A 21,380-nucleotide genomic window follows, 5' to 3' on the forward strand; every position below is an offset into this window, starting at 1 on the left:
ATTAATTATGACAGGTTGATGTACGAGCTCTCGTAGTCGAGAAGGACGTACGCCGCTTCCAACCCCGAGGGGTTACGACGATGAGGTGCCGGCGAACATCGGCCGCCTCTTCGTGGAGCAATGAAGCTTTGAATCCAAGACGAGTATGGCGCGAAAGGATCCGTGATATTTTAAAGGGCAAATCCTGAGCGGTACCGTAATAATCGGCACGATCCAACGAATCCATTTCAACACGTTGGATGAGGCTGATTGGCGAACGTGATTTTTACGTTTGACGTAATCCGTAAACATTGCGTGTCGACGGGTTGACAATGGCAGTTGAAAGTCCACGGGCTTTGGCAGAAGCGCTAAAAGCCTTCACCGTCAACCCTTTCTTCATCCATCCCTCCCTTCGTCCCGAGGGATGCACCCTATCATCGATATACTCTAGGGTCCTCCCCGGGGAGCCCCCCTCCCCCCTCCTGCCCCCTTCTCTCTGCCCAATGCTCACTGCGGAGGGATCTCAATCGGTATAGCAAAAAATCTCATTTATCCATTGTCCCGTTTCTCCCCGCGGGTATAATACAAATCCGGGGAGATAGATCAGTCTCCTGTACCCTGGCTCGTGCAGTTTATGCACTCGGGACATTGTAAGATGTGTTTATTAAGTTTGCTCTACGCGCTTGTAGTTTTTTTTTTTTTTTTTTCTTTTTTACCTACTCTCAGCCGTGTCTCACCTTCGCCTTATCCCATCTCCTAGGATCAAGGATCAGGGGATGCTGCGTGCGATCGCTCTGACCCTGATCTGGGGACGCCCCTCGATCGTCAGGTCAACGAACATGACTGGCACCAGGTTATGGTTAGAGTAACACCTTAATTCCCTTTGTCGTCGTGCCGCAGAACGAGGTGGAGCAAAAAAGGGATATCCCGTATTTCATTCATTCCGTAGTAATAAGACAATGTGCGAATAAGGGTGATTCGAGGGTAGCTAACCAAAGTCAGACACCATAAACGCATTGCGCGTTGTAATTCAACTCACCTATCGACCGCGTGTCACGCGCACCTGAAGACGAAAACGAACCGCTTGCTCGAGGGCCTGTGTGGGTGTTTTTTTTTTGGGGGGGATTCGTATACTCGGTGGAAAGGTACCTCTCGCGCGGGGACGCGAATGAACGGATTAAAGGATGATCCTTTGCTACCAGAGGAGCGAGTCCCGTCGACACCGTCAACGGTGCTAACAGGATTGCCGATTACCGTTCGGATGGTTGGTGCGCGCGCTGTAGAGAGAGGAAAAGAGAGAAAGAGAGAGTCTCAACCGTTCCACCCTCTCGAGAGCGAAGGAGAGATTTGGGGGTGGAAGTACAGCATGATCCGTCGTTTATCCGGGCACGCTTGATTCCACTCAAACCTCACCGCAGCTCCACGTTTCGCGATGTCTGTACACGGTAATGAAACGCGGGTGAGAAACCGCGGTAAGTTTCCATGGTGGAATTGCTGTCGCTCGAATGCACCTTCAAGAAAGAGAGAGAGAAAGAGAAAGAGAGAGAGAGAGAGAGAGAGAGCTTTTTGCGGGGCACATCACTGCGGCACCGATTTCGGGACCGAATCGCAGCCCCGGCGCAAGGATGGTGAGGTTGACTAATGCTCGTGTAATTCATTGCACAAGACGTTATAAGACACGTATATACATACACGGTCCGATCTGGTTGGGTCTGGCAAGGCATGCAGCCAGCCGTCGAGTATCAGTTACGTTATACCCCCGTTGGTCAGGTATATAAGTTTGGGCCTCACGACGGCTTGTGGAACCGGGACCCATGAACTGACCGAGGTTTTGTTTCTCACGCGGACAAAGGGCACCGCTCCATTGTTTGCACATAGGACGAAGTAATTACCTTTCAGGGCGAGAGCTCTTCCTCCGCGTCGCTACGTGGCCGCAGTGGCCCTTTTTGCCTCGAGAAGAAATAAAAAGAAAAAAGATTCAAACCCCACCTATCTGCACAGCTCTCTCGCTTTATCTCCGGCTGAAGAATACGGAAAATCTGTCCGTCCGTCTCTCCGTCTGCCCCGTTCCTCGTGCGACTCATCCTCTGATTTACGAGTCACTACTGTATCAATGGATTAGCCTAGGTGTACCGGGTCGCCTGTTTCGGTAATGCCCACCGTGCAAAAGGTACCTACGTCCTCGGGCCGATTTTACACGCCGAAGTTTCTTCTTTTAGAAGTAAGAGCAAAGGGGGTAAGGGACCTTTTGCACCCAAGAGCATCTCCGTCGACGTTGGGGCTGACCCGAGCGTCCATCCGTCCATCTACCCGCCCATCCATCCATCCATCCATCCATCCATCCATCGGTGTAGGATATCGTGTTGCCCATTAGGAAGTGTATAAGCTGTCCAGTAATTAGAGCTTAATTAGACCCGGACCGGCTCCTCGGCGCGGATACTGATTACTACTCGGAGTCAAAGGAGGATCCGCTCCTGGAGTTCACTACCCGATTTCGTAAGCGCAGGTAAATACTCAACTACCCCCACGGGCACGCTTTCGAAATTCAATATTCGAATGCGTAACGCGTGTCCCGCGCTTCCTCCCAGCTGCCCCTCTTCCGATAACGTTTCGTTCCGAAGCCATGCCATGCCATGCCATGCGGCGCTGCAGCGCCACGCATCTTCCAAGATAACATCTCCGGCAGACCGACGACGCCGCTCAACTTTGACACGGGTTCTGCACGGGCACCGTTATCTCTTCGCATACGTACGGCTATCTCTTCACGAGCCAAAGGGGTCGCTGAATTGCCTGTACCCTAACCTCGTAGCGAGGTCACTGTGTTTAGCTCGAAAATCAACCCAGAGAAGAGACGCGCGTCTGAAATCTCAAACATTCTCCGTTATCAATGTATGGTCCCAGCTGGCACACTCGTCGAGATGTCAACTATCAATTAATTACTAGGTAACTGAACTCGGTGTGTATGTCAACGGATGAAAGAATACTTGACTTGAATCGACAGAAAGTCGGCAAGATGGTGCGGACTATTAGCCCGATTGTGAGATGTCGTAACGACTGTCAATAAGCCTGAAATCGAAGCTGTGTTTTGGTATAAAGACCGTCGTCAAAAACGTCCAGATCAAGACAAACTAAAAAAAAAAAAAAAGAACTCAATGTTATACAGAATTTAAGATAAGTCGATGTAGGTACATAACAGCATCAACGAAATCTAATAATTATTGAAATTACAAAGTTTCGCTTGAGTATTATTTACCGTCGACAAGCCAACTTACATTCGAGTAGACTGTAAATTTCTTAAAGCTTCGTAGATTTCCGATCATCTTGCTGATCTGTAGTCAATCACTGGCTTCAAATACGCGCCCTTTTCATCAGTCGTCTACGATTAGTTTACTCAATTTTCACCTGACAATAACTCAAACGCAAGTCGACCGTGTATTACTTGGATATACAACGTTTTCCCCGCAATCGTGTCAAAGTGGTGTTAAAGTCCCATGGAATAACCGTGGAATCGATAGTAAGTATATCAATAACGAGAACATCTCCCGGGACGCAATTGTTACGGATACATCGGACGAAACGATGGTCGTCGAAAATCGTCGGAAGGATCAGCGAGGTATGCAAATGTGGCGTCAAGCGTGGCCTCCGGTATTAGCATGATAATACAGATGGCAAAATACGTAACACCATTAACCTTAGCCTTGTCTCAATAACCCTTTGGCTGCGCTGTTCATTCACTGAACAACGTGCACGACGTTGCGGAGGGACGACGCTGAGCACGTTCTGTGTCCGGTTGTGTGGCTGCTGTGATGGACCATTCGGTCCCCCAACCCTTCCCTTCTCTTCCCTTCCCTTTCCCGACGGGATCGGCTTGTGTGCACGTGTATGAGGAGCGAGAAAGGGTGCACAGGTGATCATGAATGCCGTACGAGTGTGTATCTCCGGCGATCTTTCACCTCGAATGCACCGAGCGCGGCGAACTGAGCGAGACGTGCACCCTCTGCACTCGTGGCTTTATAACACGATGATCCCCGGTGTCAGGCCGCGTTTATGGACCAGTAAAGGTGTCGACAAGCACGAACTACCGGAGTATCACCTCCGTCATCTTTGTTACGCTAATCACGGTGCGCTGGTGCGCATGGTCACTGAGCATCGAAAGCTGAGCACCGAGACACGCTGGGTCTTGGTAAGCGGGAGAAAAGGCAACGGGATGACCGACGTAAGGCGGACGATGCGAATGCTTCTTAATCACGTTCCAAGGGCTGCTACCGGAGTGTTAACGACGTCCTTAAGTGATCCTTGGCACCGTGTTGCGCTTACCTGATATATACACGGCAGGTATCAAAGCCTCCAAGTGCGGTGCAACGATGACCGCTGACGCAATTAACCACATTTTCATTCGCAGGTCTCGCGGATCGTGTAATCATCTTCAATCATAATCAAGAACTACCTCCTCGTTCATAGGTGACAAATTGCTGCTTACGTACATCGCGATTATTAGCTAAACCAACCAACGGGTGGTGAACGAGGTGGTTATGATGATCACTCGCAGTTAAGGAGCGCACCTTAAAGATCATCCGTCTGAAATCGCGTCGTGGATTTGAAGACTTCCTCGTGATCGTCTCAACTTCCTACCATCGCGATGATTCTTCAGTTTTAATCAGTTCGGTAACGATTACGAAGATTGCAGCAGTGGCCGCTCTCTTATGTTTTATTTATAATCACGCACCTTTGGCGATATACTATAGGCGGACTGTCTCACCGCTTGGATGATATAGGACCCATTTAACGACGGTAATTTGCACGCGGCGATTTCTTAACGAGTCAAATTACGATACTGACATCAAATCGTTGCGTTATAGCGTTCATCGTGAAATTGAGGATGCCTGATTTGCCATAAAGAAAAAATACGGTACTAACGCAGGTAAGCGGAATGAGACTTACTTTGTACTTTGTTATCGCATTCTACTCCTTTCGCACCTCGTCACTGTCGCTAAAGTGTCATTAACTTGCGTCAATTTCGTGTGAATAATTATTCAACCTACTACGCATTTGTAGTCAAGATAAGCTCCGAATGCCAGGGAAGCCGTTTGGCTATTAATCGATTCTGATTCTTGGTAGGTAACGTGACGATACTCTTCCAGATACCTTCGCACCTCTCGGGATAAGTATAAGATTGCAACGCTATCTGACCCGTCACCGGATGTTGACTCTGCCCCTGATTTGATATCCCGAGGAACGTAGACTCGATCAGGTGTCTCAGATTGCATCAACAGATTTACTACCGCAACTCTGTTCCCAACACTCTCTATGCTTATACATACATTCGAATATTTTACACTCGACGTTATACTCCCAACGAAAACTGACTCTCGGGTTTTACGTACATCTTATAAATTAAATAACACGTAAATCCAGAGAATTTAAAATAGTGCAATGGATCGCGTTTGCAAATATTTCTGATTTCAAATGCCACATGTCACGTGTTAAATTTTCTTGTTTCAATTTTTCACTGACTCTGAGGAATCTTGGGAGAGATCGTCTTCCAGTGGCTCGATACATATACTTCCTTTCGTGAATTCTCAAAGCATTTCAGACCTAGGGATTCGTTCTTGGTTCTTTCTACTCGACGACAAAGAACAAGGCATGGCACCACAAGGCACCCGCGAGTTCAATCGAACTTCACCCCTCGCTACGTACACAAGGTACATAGATGAACGGACATGAAATCCGAAACCCGTCGTCGCACAGACAATCAACCGCGCGACATATGCCGCGGTCCACCCGATCAACCTCAGCCTTTGCCTCGGTAAGGTTCGATTTTTCGGCGAAGCTTCCATGCAGATATATTTGCCAACGGGCAACGGGCAAGTTTGGATCCTGCGTGGAGCGTGCGTCGCGAGCCAAGAAGCAGAGAAGGCGGAGGAAACAAGGGGGGTGCACCATTGTCCGGGTTACTCTACTACGCTGATTAAAAACCCGTTCTCCATTTCCTATTTTGCTCTTCAACAAGGTTCAACGTATATATATATAATACGTATATACACACATAGAAACCGTCGACGACGTCGTCCTCTAGCTGTAAGGATTTTTCACGCCCTCGCAGTCACCCTTCGCGCTTCATTTTTAAGTCGACTTTGAACGGCTGCCGTTGTTACGGGAAGTTGCGCGAATGATCGATGATCGTATGGATAAATTATGTAACTAATTTGATTTTTGTTTGAAGCTTTGATATTTGCAAAATGGTCTATAACTGTTCTTGCTACTGCAAAAACTGCGTTTCATGAAAATCGTACCAATGACTATAAAGTTACCGTGTGAATACTGCAGTTTAAAAATGTTGTTTTTAATCAAACAAATCCAGTTAAACAATTGTGGACTATTTTTTAATTTAAATATCAAGAGTCAAGGGGTGAACAGCTTAAACTAATATTGACTTCGTTCTAAGGATGTGACAGTACAACTTACCGAGAGTATAAAAGATGATTACGCACCTATAATACGAGGATGTCTTTTAATTATGATAATTATTCCAGAAGATGTTCGATATTCAATGCACCGAATGATTTACCGAAAATTTGAGACGGTGAACTGAGAAAAAATTTCATTTCTTACAGTAACTAGAAAAATTCAGTAAAACAGGTATCGTTAAAAAAACTGTCTGAATATTGTTGGAATTACGAAAAACGAGGTACACGAAACCATTTTGCGCTATCGTCGATCCTTTTTTAGGTAATTGCAACGCAAAATCAGTTTCTGAGGTTTACTCTACTTTTTTAGCTAAACAAGGCTTCAACGTCAATTTATCGTTGCACGAGCATTAAATTTTCGCAACAGTTGCAAGAAAATATAGTAACAGTGTTCGTAATGAGAGAGAATAGTAACGGACACCCGACTTTCCGGTAACAGCTGAAAAACTAATTTTCATTTTCTACCTAGAACTACATTTTTCTATAGTGTTAAAAAATGAAAATAGTCAAGGACTGAGCGTCAATCGGAACTAAAATTTTCTCTCAGTGTACCGTGAGGTACAGCCTGAAACTGGTATAATGAATTTCGTTGAGGAAGCATCTGGGCGATGATCGCACGCGTCTTTTTCAGTGGGTACCTACGCACGTGCCGGTTATCTAATTCTTCGAGAACCTCTCCTGGACGTACGGTCCCGGCAAATTACCATAACAGTGATACGCGTAAGTGGCTCTTTAGATATTAGAAGTGAGCTTGAAGAGCGGGCGTATTTAAGTACGTGTATGCCTAGCCTGACGTGTAACTGTATCCTGTAACTCTTACACGAGAGTTGGCACACAACCGCAGCAGTGGGTAAAAAAGGTATTAAAAGACACGCGTGCCTTGTCGCCTCTCGCTGTTATACTCGACAACCTACAATCTCGAGTAATACAATGAAGCACCTGCAGTCAACATTAAGTAATCGATAATTGATGTACCTAATTGATAATCACGGTGATTTAACCGTTGCTCAAATATTAAACGGTTTTTTAAATTCACGCCGGTACGCAACTGTCAAATAATTCAAGGTAAAACTGGTAGAGGGAGAGAGAGAGAGAGCGGAATAAGTGTGGGACACAATCAGAGCTTTTCAGTCTAAAAGGATGAGGAAAATCGACCTTAAATCCTCAAGTTCGCAAAATTTGGATCGCGAATATAATGACAAAGATGATTTCCCAAGAGACAACGTCAACGTATCATGGCTTCGAACAAACATCGAAATACTAAAACTGAAAATAAGACGCAGCTGTTTGTCGATTCATTAATTGCCACTCAATACTTCGGCACTTCTGGTATTCAAACTTAACTCTCGCTACCTCGAGAATCAATAAATCGGTTTGGCATTTTTCTCTCTACTATCGATAAACCCGGATCCACGGTTAATAAACTTGGAAGTGGTTTGCTCAGCTCGCCAATATATAGCAGAAGAAGAAAAAGAAAAAAAAACTTTCAAACGGGCGTTCCAAGATATCTACAATGAAAAACACTTCGCACGAAGTGTCATCGAGTCTTCTGAATTTCGTTTGCATATCGTTACTGGACAACGAAGTACTAATAAAACTGTTGAATATCAACGGATTAGTACAGCTGCGCGTTGAGGTTTTTTATGCGAATTACAAGTTACGATGTAATAAAATTTATTGGACAGGGAAAATAACTAGGCGTGTTCCACCCATGCCCCGTTACCTGTTTCTTCCCACACTGTACGCGTATTGCTACGGTAGAATAAATACTGTAAACTTCTTACCGAGGATGTCGGAACTGATCGTATATGCTTGCAAGGACGTCCGGTTCGGTCGGTGTGAAGATTTGGTAAATTTCTCACGAGGGTGGTGGATGTCAGCGACGTGCGGCTTATTGGGGGATGAAAAATGATGAAAAAACCAAGGCCTCGCATCTGGACCGTGTTCCGGACCCCGTCAGCATCAGGAGTCAGCTGCGTGTGCACCGTTCTGAAATTTTCAATAAGAATGAGGTGTTTAGAGGAGAATTTGGCAAATTCGATAGATTGTGCGTATATTCGTGGTGTTTGCGGAGTTAGCAGCGCCGGTGCAGATCGTTAAACCGTGAATGCACCTCGGCTTGGTAATGTTTACGCACGAAGAAATTCCTCGCGCTCCCGTAGATTAATGGATCGAAGTCTTTCAAATTCTGCTGCAACGTTAAACGATCGCTCTGTATCGGAACCCAGTGTTTGACGTTCGACCATTAGCCGAGTGACCGTCGCGGCTCCCCTTCTCGCCAAACTCCTGAACTCGACGTCCTAGCTTCTGGATACATGCTGTAGGGTCGCACGTTCCAAATAACTTCAGCAAAGAGGGATGGTTCCTGTTGCAAACCACTCCAGGTACTCACTGATTTTTTCAGGATTTCAAGCTTCGGAATTTCGTTCGATATCGAAATTCGTACTTTTCGTTGATCTCAAGTTGCAGAGGGCGTCGAGACGAATCCAACGATACCCAACAAGGCGTAATTCTGACCGTTCAACACCGAGATATCCGCATTCGAATCTCGAGCGCGGTAACTGGGGCAGAACGCGCTCGAGCGCAGCGCGTGACTACATAACTTGAAAAGGCGATATCTCGTCGTCCGTTCATCGGAATAGTGCTTTGTCGGGTATCGTTGGAATCGCCTCGTCACGGGGCATAATTTGAGAGTAAGAAAAAAATCAATTTCCATTTTAGGAAAAAATTTGTTCATTCAAAGCCTAATCCACTTGGAACACGGCGGTTGCTTCCTAAAGAACGAGATTCGAAAGGATTTTATAAACTATTAAAAATCAACGTCTGCAGCGACACGTTACGCGTATACAAATGATCCACTGTCGTAAGGATCGTCAATGCGAGAGCCTCTCGGGACCCGGCGTATTGTGTATAGTAATACGTCGCACGACGGGTGACCATAAATAATTAGGAGACAGTCGACTGTTTGGCCCCGATTTGAATTTTCACGTGAGAGTTTTGCACCGGCCGACGGCCTCTGCCCCGCGAAAAGGGGAGCAGGGTGACCGAAAACCATTAATTTATCGTAAACTCACGTCGTAGGTACGGCCTTGCGCGGCAACGCACCGTAAAAACACCCTTGCGCAGCTATTTTCGATCCCTGTGTGCGGGGCATCTTGACCCGGGCTAATCGTGGGACAGGTGACCCTTGCCGGACAACTGGCCACTGTGGATGGTATAATGGGCTTCTGTAAGACGGAGGGTCAGATATCCCCCGCCCCTATGCAAATATCGGGCACGACGACGGTCGTCCGCATGAATCTCGGGAATGATATTTACGATTTATTACCTAATCGCCCCGGCTCCGTGTAGTATTGCGATTATTCCCGTCGAGGCGAACGTTCTATTCCGCAAAAGAAAAATAATTGAACGGACTTGAAAATTTGAAGATTCTTCGGTCAAGTTCGGATTTCAACTATATTGGTATACGAGTCGACGTAGTGACGAAGTACTTTTTTGTGAAAAATACCGCGAAAGTGTCCCACGCGAAATTTTTCCCGACGGTTGAACAATTTTGAGATAAAAATCCGAGACGCTGAGAGAAAAAGGCAGCTCTTTCAGCCCCGCCGCAGAAGCCGAGATTCTAATTATATTACGAAACTGGCACTTAACCTCGGCAGTTAAATACTAACCCATCTAAACCCAAGGGCTTAATTAGATTCGTTACAAACTCGGTTAGTTTCTCGTATTCAAAACGCCCCCCCAAGGAGCAAGGATTGTTCGGATGTATAACGCGGTTGAAATTTTTATTTATTTATTTATTTATTTTTTTTTTTGTCCTACCTTTGGTTCCGAATTCGACATTACAAACCGAAATCCATAGAATTCGACCAATATATATATACATATATGTACACGAGGCAGGTTAGCTAGGGATAAATCGAGTCGAGTGTGCGGGGTTAATAAATAAATTAATTAAAAGCAAGGAGGAGGATGTGGGGGAGTGGGTGGCCGGGGGAAACGGAGATAATGTTAAAATAATACCACCGCAGGGACAATGCCATGGCCCGGGGCCCGCGGTTCTTAAACTCTCTTGCGGAGTTAATTTCGCGGCATTAACAGTCGAAAGAGTGCGAACAAAGAGACTCGGGAGAAAGGAGAAGATAAGGGAAGGAAGAGGCAACAGAGGAAATATGAACACACTCATAATATAGGCACCCGCGGCCTCCACGCCCTTCGTGCTCAACAGTGGCTTTCAACAACGCAGCCGAGGATCAAGATATGCGTGCGTTAAACTTTAAGGTACGTCTGCATAAGTCGAACAAAAATCAACGGATTAGAGTCTACGGGGTAGAGATGAGCGGTAACTCGGCTTGAAATCGATTGGAAAACACCGTACAAGTACTCCCATAACACTCCGCGGAAAGTTTTAATTTATTCAAACCTTTTTCATTCACCCACGGTATGGAAAAACGATACGATTTTTTTATGACTGCGCAGAGAACCGCTGCGAAATCTCTCCTGATATTTTCCGCACACTCCTCTTTTTACCCGCAAGCTATGGCGTGTTCGGTAATAAACCTATCAAAGACGTACCCACGTAAAGGCACGCGCGCATGTAGTTATATATATATATGACGCAAGCTTCGTGCCTCCAAGATTACCTCCTCCTAAGAAGGCGGATGACAGCAATATCTGGCTCTTAGAACAGTTTCGCTGCGAATATTAGGTACCCGAAGCTTTGTACTTCGTCGCTTCTTCTTCTTCAAGTCTCAACTGGCTTAACCCCCTCAAATCCACGGACTGCGCCGTTACGGTGTGAGAAAACTTGAGCACCCGCGTGCGCATGCGCGAAATCATGAGCTCGGATCGGTAGTTTCAGCCGATACGCGCCGAATTTTCGTCTGCTAATCAGGCTGGCCAACTCAGTCGGGGCGAGATGTCAGCTGTAAAAATTGAAGTTCATCTCGAGGTTACGCAATATTGCGTTGAAGACCTCAAACGTCGAAAATGTAGCGAGGCTGCATCCGAGTCAACATAACCTCGAAACGCTTGCGTGCATCGGACAAACAAGTTTGCGCGTGCGCGCACATTGTGGTTAGATTTCCTAATATGTTCGTGGATCACGAACAAATCGCAAACGCTCGTATTTCAACTTCGATCGTTGAGTCGACCGTAAGCCAATTACGAACAAGCGATCGTGCGGTAGCGAAAAATTTTCATTTTCAAGTTACCGTGGCTCGTCAGGGAGTAGTGGGCTTTAATGCGTGAAAAAAGTGGCCACGAAACCAAGGGATGTAGAGACCGCGGGGTAGCTGTGAGAATAGCAATACAGTAGTGGTGGAAGCGCGGCGGCACGGGCGACGAAGTACAAAAAGTAATTACGGGATGGTTTCCGGTAATCATATCTGGGTCGCATTGAATGAACGCATTGTTCGGCACCCTTCACCGCCACTCCGCCCTCGTCCACCCTCGACCACTACAGACTTACCCCCTGATTTCTCCTGAGTTGCGGTTGTTAGTCGGCCGCAACCGCAACCCTCCCTCTCCTTCTCCTTCTCCGCGACTATTATTATTAGGGCGACAATATCACGTTTTTCGTCTACAGAGTTCGCCTCGACAAAGTTTCTTTTTTTTACCAAAATTCAACGAACATGATGCGTAGGTACCTGGACTGGGAGAGGAAAAAAAACGTAATATCCACGCAGCGTTACATTCGACAGGACTTCTTACCATCGGCTTCATTAGGTTATATACCGAAAGAAATCCTAGTAGAAGTACCAATCGTGTTCAGATCAACGTAGTGCGAGACTGTTTTAAAGTCTTGTAGCCAACAGCATACGTAATATTATACAAGGAATGCTGTTTAAGATTATCCTCTACTGTTAACATTATAATCCAGTGTTGAATCCAGTATGCAAACGACAAACACGCGGTCAACTTTATACCTAGAATTATTTAAAGAGGTTGAAGTTAGTAACGTTACTGTAACGATGCATGTTTAGGAAACATCGTTACTTCGCACCTTAAACCATGATAAAGAAAACACTCTCATACTTCGAAAAGCCATATTCTTGAGAGTCGTTCTAAAATTGCACAATGATTGTAAACTTTTCTCTGATGTTTCGTTACACTAACGTTACTAACTTCAGTCTCGCGATTGTTAAACATTCTGTATCGGAGTATTTCTCGTTACAACATAACTTGTGACTACCCTGATAAAATTTCGTATCTACCAGAGTTTGACTGCGATCTTTTCCGTTACTCCGTTCATAACTAAATTCCGTCTTTGAGTAAGTCTTTGCCAAATGTTTTTAACACGCGTTAAACCTTGCTGTTTGTAAAATAAGTATTTACGTATTAGATGAACGAACGTAATCTCCGACTACTCCAAACGAATATGGCCACAACTGGTACGTACACACATATATATATATATATGTATACATATATATCTACGCTGCAGCAATGTCTGTATACGTATATAACGATCGACGGAAGTGCAATGTAAGAGTATAGTGGATCTGCAAATGATACAATGAGATCAGACTAAGGTGTTTATAAATAGTAGCAGATAGAGGATCGTTGAGCGAGTGTAAATGAAGAGAGTAGAAAATCGTTTGGCCAGTGCCCAAATCTGACCCTCGACGTCACCGGTGACTTTTAACGCTAGGTTCGGTCAAAGGGCAAATAATTGACACCGGTTCAAGAAGAGGACTAAAAGACAGCGACCGAAGCCAGGGTACCTATTTAAACATCTCGTTCGAGAATGCCCGCGAAGAGGTTCGTCTCAAAGTCCTATTTACGGACAGAGCGGATTATTCGTACGTGCGTTACGATCGCACCGCGATACCGTAGCGATAAAAATAAGAAGAAGCTCCTGCGGGGCAAAAAGCGCATCGACCGAACCTCGTCCCCGGACGTGCGTATAAAAATTCCGGGGGCAACGGGGCTTGAGCTAAGACTCGAGGGGCGGAAGGCTGCGACCCGACTGACCCGCGGCCGGTGGCCGGGTCGCCGTCAACCCCAGGAATCCCACCCCGGGGGCGGGTTCGGCCCATTTTTCGCACCCTACTTGACTCGGCGTCGCCATTGGCCGACGCTCTCCGTATCTGACCTGATCCCCGAACCACCCCCGCGCATCTCGTCCTGGCTTCGACCGGGCGACGCGAGGTAAGCTACAACGTTTTGGCCTCCGGAGTGAAGGCGAAGTAGCTGCCGCGCAAATATTTCCAGGAGAATAACGCGTCCGTGACGACTTGGACTCGAGGAGTTTCGCGTCCACGCGAGAGTTTCGTCGCGCGACGTTTACAGGCGAGCTGTGAAGTCCGCTCGGGCGGAGAAGAGGGGACTAAAACTGTCTTATCAGACTAAATCTGAGCCGTATCGTTGGTACCTACAAAACTCTACGCGTTTACTCGTCTCTCTTAAACATTAATCACTCTTATTTACCCGCTCGGGTCGCATGTTTTTTCGGTTTTTTGTACGCGCCGGTCGCACAACAAGGTAGGTATAATGTAAAACAATGTCTATATATACATATATATATATATATCACTTCCTCCTTACGAGAACGTTATATATATATATATATATATATATATATATATATATATATATATATATATCTTTCGTTAAACGCCTGTAAGCTTTATGGAAGTTTACGTGACGCGGTCTTCGAAATAAGTCACAACACGCCTGTATACATATACAATATACTCGACGGTACGATTGTTACGCTCCGCCTCTGAATTAGCGGTTAAAAAAAAAAAACCGCACTAAAGGTAAACCAGAGAAAAAGAACGTGGCGGTAATTGTGGAGGAAAGCCTAAGCGACCATAAGTACCATTTTCTCATCTCTTCTTCTCCGCACTGTTAGGTGATAAAACTCGACAAGTCTTTCCGACGTTTAATGTTTCCTCAAAACTCCAGAACTACCGAACCGATTTTTATTCTGATTTTTTCAATCAACAGCTACAACGTCTGGCCTGATTTTACGTTATACTTTGTTACAACCGTATCAAAAGTTTTTCAGTTATAACGATATTTCTAAACCAAGTCGGAACGGGATGACACACTTAACAGAACGCTGACTAATCTCTTACAGACAGAGGTTAGGTTAGGTTAGGTTTAGATTAGGTAAGGTTAGGTTAGGTTAGGTTAGTTATCGCCAGTCTTCGTTCAACTATTCTTAACACTGAGCAAAGTTCTTTTATTCCGGTAAAATTTTCATTTTCGACAAATTAATCTTTCGTGATTTTATTTTCCATTCCAAACATCGAACCTTCCAAGTTTCGAGCCCCGATCCCATTTTATTGTATATTAAATTCGGCCTGTAGCGAAGCAGCGACGAGTTCCCATCGCCAAACGACGAGAGCACGTGTGTGTTTTTTGTAGATTTTGTTTTTCTGCGACCAAACTGAGAGAAATTTTTAGTTCCGGTTACCGCCAAGTTCTTTTGACCATTATCATTTCTCACCGCAATCGAGAAATATAGTTCCAGGTAGAAAACGAAAGTCAGTTTTCTACGCGTTACCGCAAAGTCTGGTATCCGTTGCTACTGTTTCTCACCACGATCGCTGTTGCTATATTTTAACGCTCGTGCAACGATAAATCGACGTCAAAGCCTCGCTTGGCTAAAAAGAAGTCGATTAAACCTCAGAAACTGATTTCGCAGCAATATCCAAACAGTATTCTACAACGATACCCGTCTCACCGAATTTTCCCAGTTACCGTAAAAAATGAAATCCTCCTCGGCGGCACACCGAGGAGAATCCCTAGTCTCAATTTTGACTCGCGCCGGGTCGAAACGAACGCGTAACGACGCAAGGTGACCCCGGGGGTAGCGTCGGGACCCGAGGAAGAGTCCCCTCGACGAGGTTGGAAGAGAAACGAGACGCGCTCGGAGCGGAGCGGAGGTTGCAGGGAGCAGCGCGGGTCGGCGTTGTCGATTCGTAGGAAGTGAAGTGAAGTGGGTATCGCGGGCATCGCCGGTGGTAAGGGTAGGGCAGGGTCGGAGCCAATGAGAGTTGGCTCGGGGCGAGACCGAGATTCGACCCCACCTTCGGTCGTCATGGAAACCGGTTGTGCCGCGAGAAACCTGCGAGGGTTACGGGTGGTGGGGGGGCCAGGTCGGTGTCAGGGGTCGCCGGTGACGGCAGTCGGTCTTTGGTCGGCCACAAGAATAGTCGTCCTCGAGGTCCCGGTTGTTTTCTTAAAGCCTCTCAAGACAGAGACGGACCGAGGGCTATTAACCGGCCGCGTCCCCGCATTAAGGGTGACATCCCTTTGAAAAGGACCTCTTGTACATACTCCGACCGTGTCCTTGACGTCGACGCGATCGTAGAAAGTAACCAACGTTTGCCGGATCGCGAGTAAACGTATCGATGTATAAAATAAACAGCTAAAAAACAGTGTGCGCGGTGCGTTTTTCCTTAAATTCGTGTATTTTCTTTTTTTACGAATAATTCAAGATTTCTGTTTTTTTTTTTTTTTTTTTTTTTTCACTCGCCTCAGCGCCGTAACGCCAAGTATGTTTTTCGCAGATTTGTCTTTCTCGCTTCATCTTTTTTTTTTCTTTTTTTTCGTTTTTTCCACTTTTCAAATTTATCGAAGATTTCTTCGAGTTTTAGAGTTTTAACAAAATAGTCGTTCGATTGTTTTTTTTTTTTTTTCTTTTTCTTTTCTTTTCTTATCCAACCGTCTCTCTGCTCGTTAAATTTTCTTTCACTTTTTTTCGCCATCCTAAACCGAAAGCGATCGGCGGTGAAAATTTTATACACGCGGCAAGAACGAGCGATGCCGTTCACGTTTAACAGTACAATCAAACTACGCGCGTCACCTGTAACCTTTGGTGTTTTGTTTTTCACCGTTTTACACGCTAATAAACGTTAAGCGTACCATCCGCGTTACCGCTCGTGTCTTGGTTTTAACGAAACCTGTCCTGCGCGCGTGACGTTCACGATAAATAAACCCGGGAAACACGTGGAGTTGCCTCTGTGACAAACGACAGGCCGTCGTTTTGAACACTCCCGCGCAAATAATAATACCACGTTAAATCGGTGTCACCTCCAACCTGTCGTAATAATCGTCCGAGAAAGTTCGACCGGTCGTGATTCCCGTTTCGTTCATTATTACATCCTCCACGATCCGCGTCTGTGTTAAATAATCGTCGAGTTTTCGGAGACGTGCGAAAACAGAAACACGTCAACGCGCGGTAAGAGATCTCTGGTGAAACATCGATACACGGTGTGAACGAAACGCGTTGCGGAGTAAAGAAAAAAAACAAAAAAAAAAAAAGAAAAAAAAGCAAAAGTGTCCCAAGTGATTTCGCCTATGTGTACACGAGGTTTGTACGAAACGTTCGGAATCGCGGTGGAAGAAGAATAAGAGAAGAGAAAAGAAAGAAAGAGAAAAAAAAAAAGTGCATCGTGTGTGATGGAAAATTTGATTTAGGTACTCGAACGTTGCGGTTCGGTTTTCAATTGCAGTGTTTGTTTGTTCCTCGAATCGTATCGTGGAAAAAGTGTTGAAGATATTTCATCGACTTGTAAAGTAACAAGGAAAAATAAAAAAAAATAAAAAAATAAAAACATCCCCCACCCCCCTGGGTGATAAGAAGGTCGAGGGAACTTTCGTAAAAGCGCAAGGATCGCAAGGGAAGAGGCCGATCGATACCCTCGATCGCGAGGTGCGGGAAGCGCAGTTTTCATCGATCGTAGCCTCGAATTCTTCAGGGTGGTTCGAGGGGGGTCGGGAGGCGCGGACGCCCTGGCGACGGCCGGGGTGGCGTACCCGCCCGCGACGGCGACCCTTTTTCCTGCGCGAGTACCTCCACATACCGAGTTTACCACGTTGGAGCTGGGTTTCTCATCGCGAGGGACCTCCGCCTCTATGGCGTTGGTCGCCCCGCCGCCCTCGTGGGCCTCGCGGGATCCCGGGGCCTCTATAGGCGGGGGGCCCCTGCAGGTGGGGCCCCCCCCGCCGATGCCGCCAACGCACCTGACCCCGTCCGCAACCCCGGAGGACATAACGGCCCTCGTTCCCGTCGGTAGCGTTCTCACCCCCAGGGATCCACTGCCGCCCAGCACCACCCCCGGAAGTCAGGCGAACAGCTCGCAGTCCGGAAGCTCGCAGACCGACAAATCGCCGAATATAGAGTGCGTCGTTTGCGGGGACAAGAGCAGCGGCAAACATTACGGACAATTCACCTGCGAGGGTGAGTTCGATGCGTTGCAGACGATTTGTTTCTTTTTTTTTTTTTTTTTTTTTCTTATCATTATACGATGTGCGGATGGATAATTTACCGACAATGAACCAGCGAGCAGCCCGGTTTCGACTATTTGTCAAACGGACTCTCTGGCGGGGGTGAAAATAAAAAAAAAAAACTGGGATTCGACACGGTTGGAATGGAATTTTCACCGACGCGAAAATCTTACGATCGTAGATATTAGAAATGCGGAAAGTTCGAGTACGGAAAATTTAATGTGTGGCAAGTCGAAGTACCGAAAGACAAAATGTGCGTTATCCGTAGGAATTGTGACGATTCTATTCAACGGTTTGGCGTTCTACGTTTCCACCATTCTAATCTTATACCTCTCCGTACTTCGACTTTCGCCATTTTTAAATTCTGTGTATCAAGTTTTCCCTTCTTTAAACCCAATTTTTGTACTCAATTTCGAACTTGAACGTCGGATGATAACATTCCTTAATATTGGTACCAAAAAATATTCTATGTAAATCCACGACGCCTCTTTTTTTTTCACGGTATATTTTTACTCACACCTTTTATCGCCGAAAAGAAATTACTCGATGGAACGGAAAATTTTAGTGTTATTAGCTTGTAATCACGGCGCGAAAATTTTTCAACATTCCTTGTACGTTGAAGCTCCGCTTTAACAGGCTCGCCAAACGTTCGCCGTTGCAGTTGTTACGTTTTTGAAAATATCTTCGATTAGCTGCTTCGTTCAGATTTAAATTCGATTGACAAATATCGCGACGTGGTTATTGTAAGATCTGTGCAAAGTCACGATCAATTCCTCGTATCGTTTGCACCTAAAAACATGTTTCCAATTCGGTTATATACAATATGAAAAACATCCTGAAACAAGCGTAAAATTGTTTCTCCTCAAATGCGCGCTGCCTGATAATTGTGAACAATTATATTTAATTTCGGGCGATATTTGTTTTACAATACTTTATCCGCAATCTCTAAAATAGCAAACGACTCGGAGAGTTCAGGTTTCACGGTTAGTTCGAGTATCTCTGTTGCATTGATTAACGCTCAATGATATCATTTTTTATCGAAAAAATCGGCCAAATCTTTATACTTGATGCGGATAACTGCAGCATATCAACCAAGTTCTTTATTCTCTGCTTGAGCAGCACCGGAACAAACGGTCTTTTCTTTTCAGAACTCGTGTAGCCGGAGCGCGATAAAAAATCTGTCAAAGAAAACGTTTGAAGGAGAGATTCGTAAAAAAATTAAAAAAAAAAAAAAAGGAAACTAGAAATTTTTACTTCAACGTGTCACATCACCCACAAAATTCACCGAATAATGATCATCGAGGTAATGATAATGTGCTAAAAAAATGTGATCAATAAATTTCACGTGAATCATAAATTTCCAACTCTTATTACACTCTTCCATTTCAACTGGTTGTTCGATAATTTCTTATTTTTTTTTTTTTTTCCTCATACCGAAGATACGCGTAAGTTCAAAAAAAAAAAATCGAAAAACAAGAAGAAAAAAAATCACGCAAATTTTAAACGGTTATATCTACCTAAATGTCAATCAATATAACCGTATAATAATCGAGTGACAAAAATAAGTTCCGACAAAGTTTGATAACCCGGTAAAATGATCGGTTAAAAATCGACGCTAACGAAACTTCGTTTATCTATTTATGTGATAATGTGGTCGAGGTATGAAAAAATTTTTTCATCATCACACACCGTAGAAACCGACCGCGAGATTTCGTTGCACAATAGCGATACACGCACCCTGAATACCGGATAGGGAAATAAAGGGTAGAAGGGTAAATATCCGTCTAAAGATCCAGACCAGTTTTTTCTTTTTTTTTTTTTTTTTTTTCTTTTTCGTACCATTCTCTCGGCACCGCGCAGTAGTAATAATAGGTTAAAAGTCCGAGGACGAGGATCAGAATTGACGTAGAATTTCTACCTGTTCCCCAATTTGTCACTTCGCCATGTATGCCCCGGAGCTCATTCGCATTTGAATGCACCTCGACACCTAATTCGACCCGTCAAGGTTCGGGGGTTGAGAAGTTGCATGCGGCGTGCATTAATTTATTCAAGGCGTGAATATACACCGCGTGTTCACGACTCACGTCTCAAAAAAACAAAGAGGCGCCATTAATAACCCGCTGGGAGCGAGTCGGGTTGGATGGTAGCTTAAAGGTGGGTAGGTATGCAAGGTTCAACATTTTTACATCTGTTAAGGGTCTAATAACGATGTAATCACCGGCGCACTTCCTTTTTCCTCCCGCTCGACGTCCTTCTTCTTATTTTATTCATCCCGTCTCATCTCCGCTTCTTATCCCGCACTAATTCCGCTGCCGCAGCGATGTCGTCAATGAGATTAATCACTCTATGAGTGACGAGCTACGCACGTTGCAATTAGCCGCGATACAAGTAAATCAGAAGTGAACGCGGAATAGAAAAAATAGTCGTAACCGAAAGCGAGGGGGAAAGAAAATCAAATCCTGAAGAAATCGAGAGAGAGATTTTTTTTGTAGCTTCCTAACTTCTACTTGTCAGAAATTACGTATATTCTATTTATATATAAAATATAAAAATTGTATTCCGCTTTGTACCAAAAATATATTTAGAACGAACCGTTGACGTAATCCAGTTTTATTATTTTACGTGGATAAAAAATTCCACGATTCAAATTCAATGAAAATAATTAACTCTCGGTAAAAGGTATTGTGAAAAACAATTATTATACACTGAGAAAAATTTTATTTGTTACAGGAAAATACTTTCCTGTAAACAATATTTTTCGATTGTATTAAAAAATGAAAATAATTAAAAAAAAAAAAAAAAACTGAGCGGTGTATCAAAACTGTAAAATCATACTCAAAATGACGGTATAATATTCAAACGTTGTCACAAAACTCAAGTGTCCAAATCGTCTATCCGTCGATAAATTGTCCCCGCTTTTAATTTCTTTTAAATACCGACAACGATTTACACTCGGAAACAACGAGCGTACACGTACAATAAGAAAAATACTACACGACTCGGTATTCAGTTTGACAAACAAGCGATATTTTACGCGTGGGAGTGACGCAGCAAAGTTAGCCGAGAATATACGCGCGTCATTGATGGAGGTAGGTGTATAATATATATATATATATATATATATATCCGATCAGTAGCGTTCGCGAAAACGCGGTGAATTATTTATCGCGTGTAACAAGAAGTATAGAGGAAGTGGTTCGGAGTGTGCGAGTGCTACAGAAAAGTGCTTGGCGGCAGCTGCCTAACGAAGAAAAACGCGTCGCGACGGTGAGCAGAAAATTAGGGACTACGTAACGGGAAAAAGGACGGAGTCGCGTTTAGACGGAAGAAGACAAACTCGGGGAGGCATCGACCGATATCCTTGTTAATGGGAATCTACCGCCGGTCGCACACACTTGCCCAAGATATTCTCTCTCTCTCTCTCTCTCTCTCTCAAGTCTCTCGGCGAGAGGAAGATCAGGAATTATTTCTTCCTCCTCCGCCGCTCCGTCCCTTCATCCTTACACGCCCTATTATCCCGAATTACTCCTTATTGATACCAGATTGGCGTTGTAATTTATATCTCACGAGTGATTTAGTGCGTGGTTCGACGTGATTAATGCCCTCAACCCCCCGTGATCTCAACGCTACGAATTATTCACTATCAATCCCGTTGTATACATGCTCCTACTTTCAGAGCTTTTCGTTTTT

General features: G+C 44.9%; 1 protein-coding gene and 2 long non-coding RNA genes across 8 annotated transcripts in view; 1 reads left to right on the forward strand and 2 right to left on the reverse strand.

Annotated features, from left to right (window-relative positions):
• The window catches only part of LOC124183633, a 184,667-nt gene that overhangs the window by 52,426 nt on the left and 110,861 nt on the right, over positions 1 to 21,380 (reverse strand). For all 4 annotated transcript variants that reach the window (XR_006871020.1, XR_006871019.1, XR_006871018.1 and 1 more), the window contains one exon: positions 8,231 to 8,435. This is a non-coding gene — a long non-coding RNA (uncharacterized LOC124183633). The remainder of the gene's footprint in view (positions 1 to 8,230; positions 8,436 to 21,380) is intronic.
• On the reverse strand, positions 16,297 to 19,822 carry LOC124183635. The gene is made up of 2 exons (XR_006871022.1): positions 19,771 to 19,822; positions 16,297 to 16,650 (listed from the first exon to the last, which is right to left on the reverse strand). It is a non-coding gene; the product is annotated as an uncharacterized LOC124183635 (long non-coding RNA).
• Positions 16,586 to 21,380, forward strand: part of LOC124183632 (steroid receptor seven-up, isoforms B/C) — a 97,711-nt gene continuing 92,916 nt past the window's right edge. For all 3 annotated transcript variants that reach the window (XM_046572350.1, XM_046572351.1, XM_046572352.1), the window contains exon 1: positions 16,586 to 17,643. In XM_046572350.1, coding sequence (XP_046428306.1) covers positions 17,319 to 17,643 — 325 coding nt within the window. In that variant the 5' untranslated portion in view covers positions 16,586 to 17,318. The remainder of the gene's footprint in view (positions 17,644 to 21,380) is intronic.

Source organism: Neodiprion fabricii, chromosome 5 (genome assembly GCF_021155785.1).
Source record: "Neodiprion fabricii isolate iyNeoFabr1 chromosome 5, iyNeoFabr1.1, whole genome shotgun sequence".
Lineage (NCBI taxonomy): Eukaryota > Metazoa > Arthropoda > Insecta > Hymenoptera > Diprionidae > Neodiprion > Neodiprion fabricii.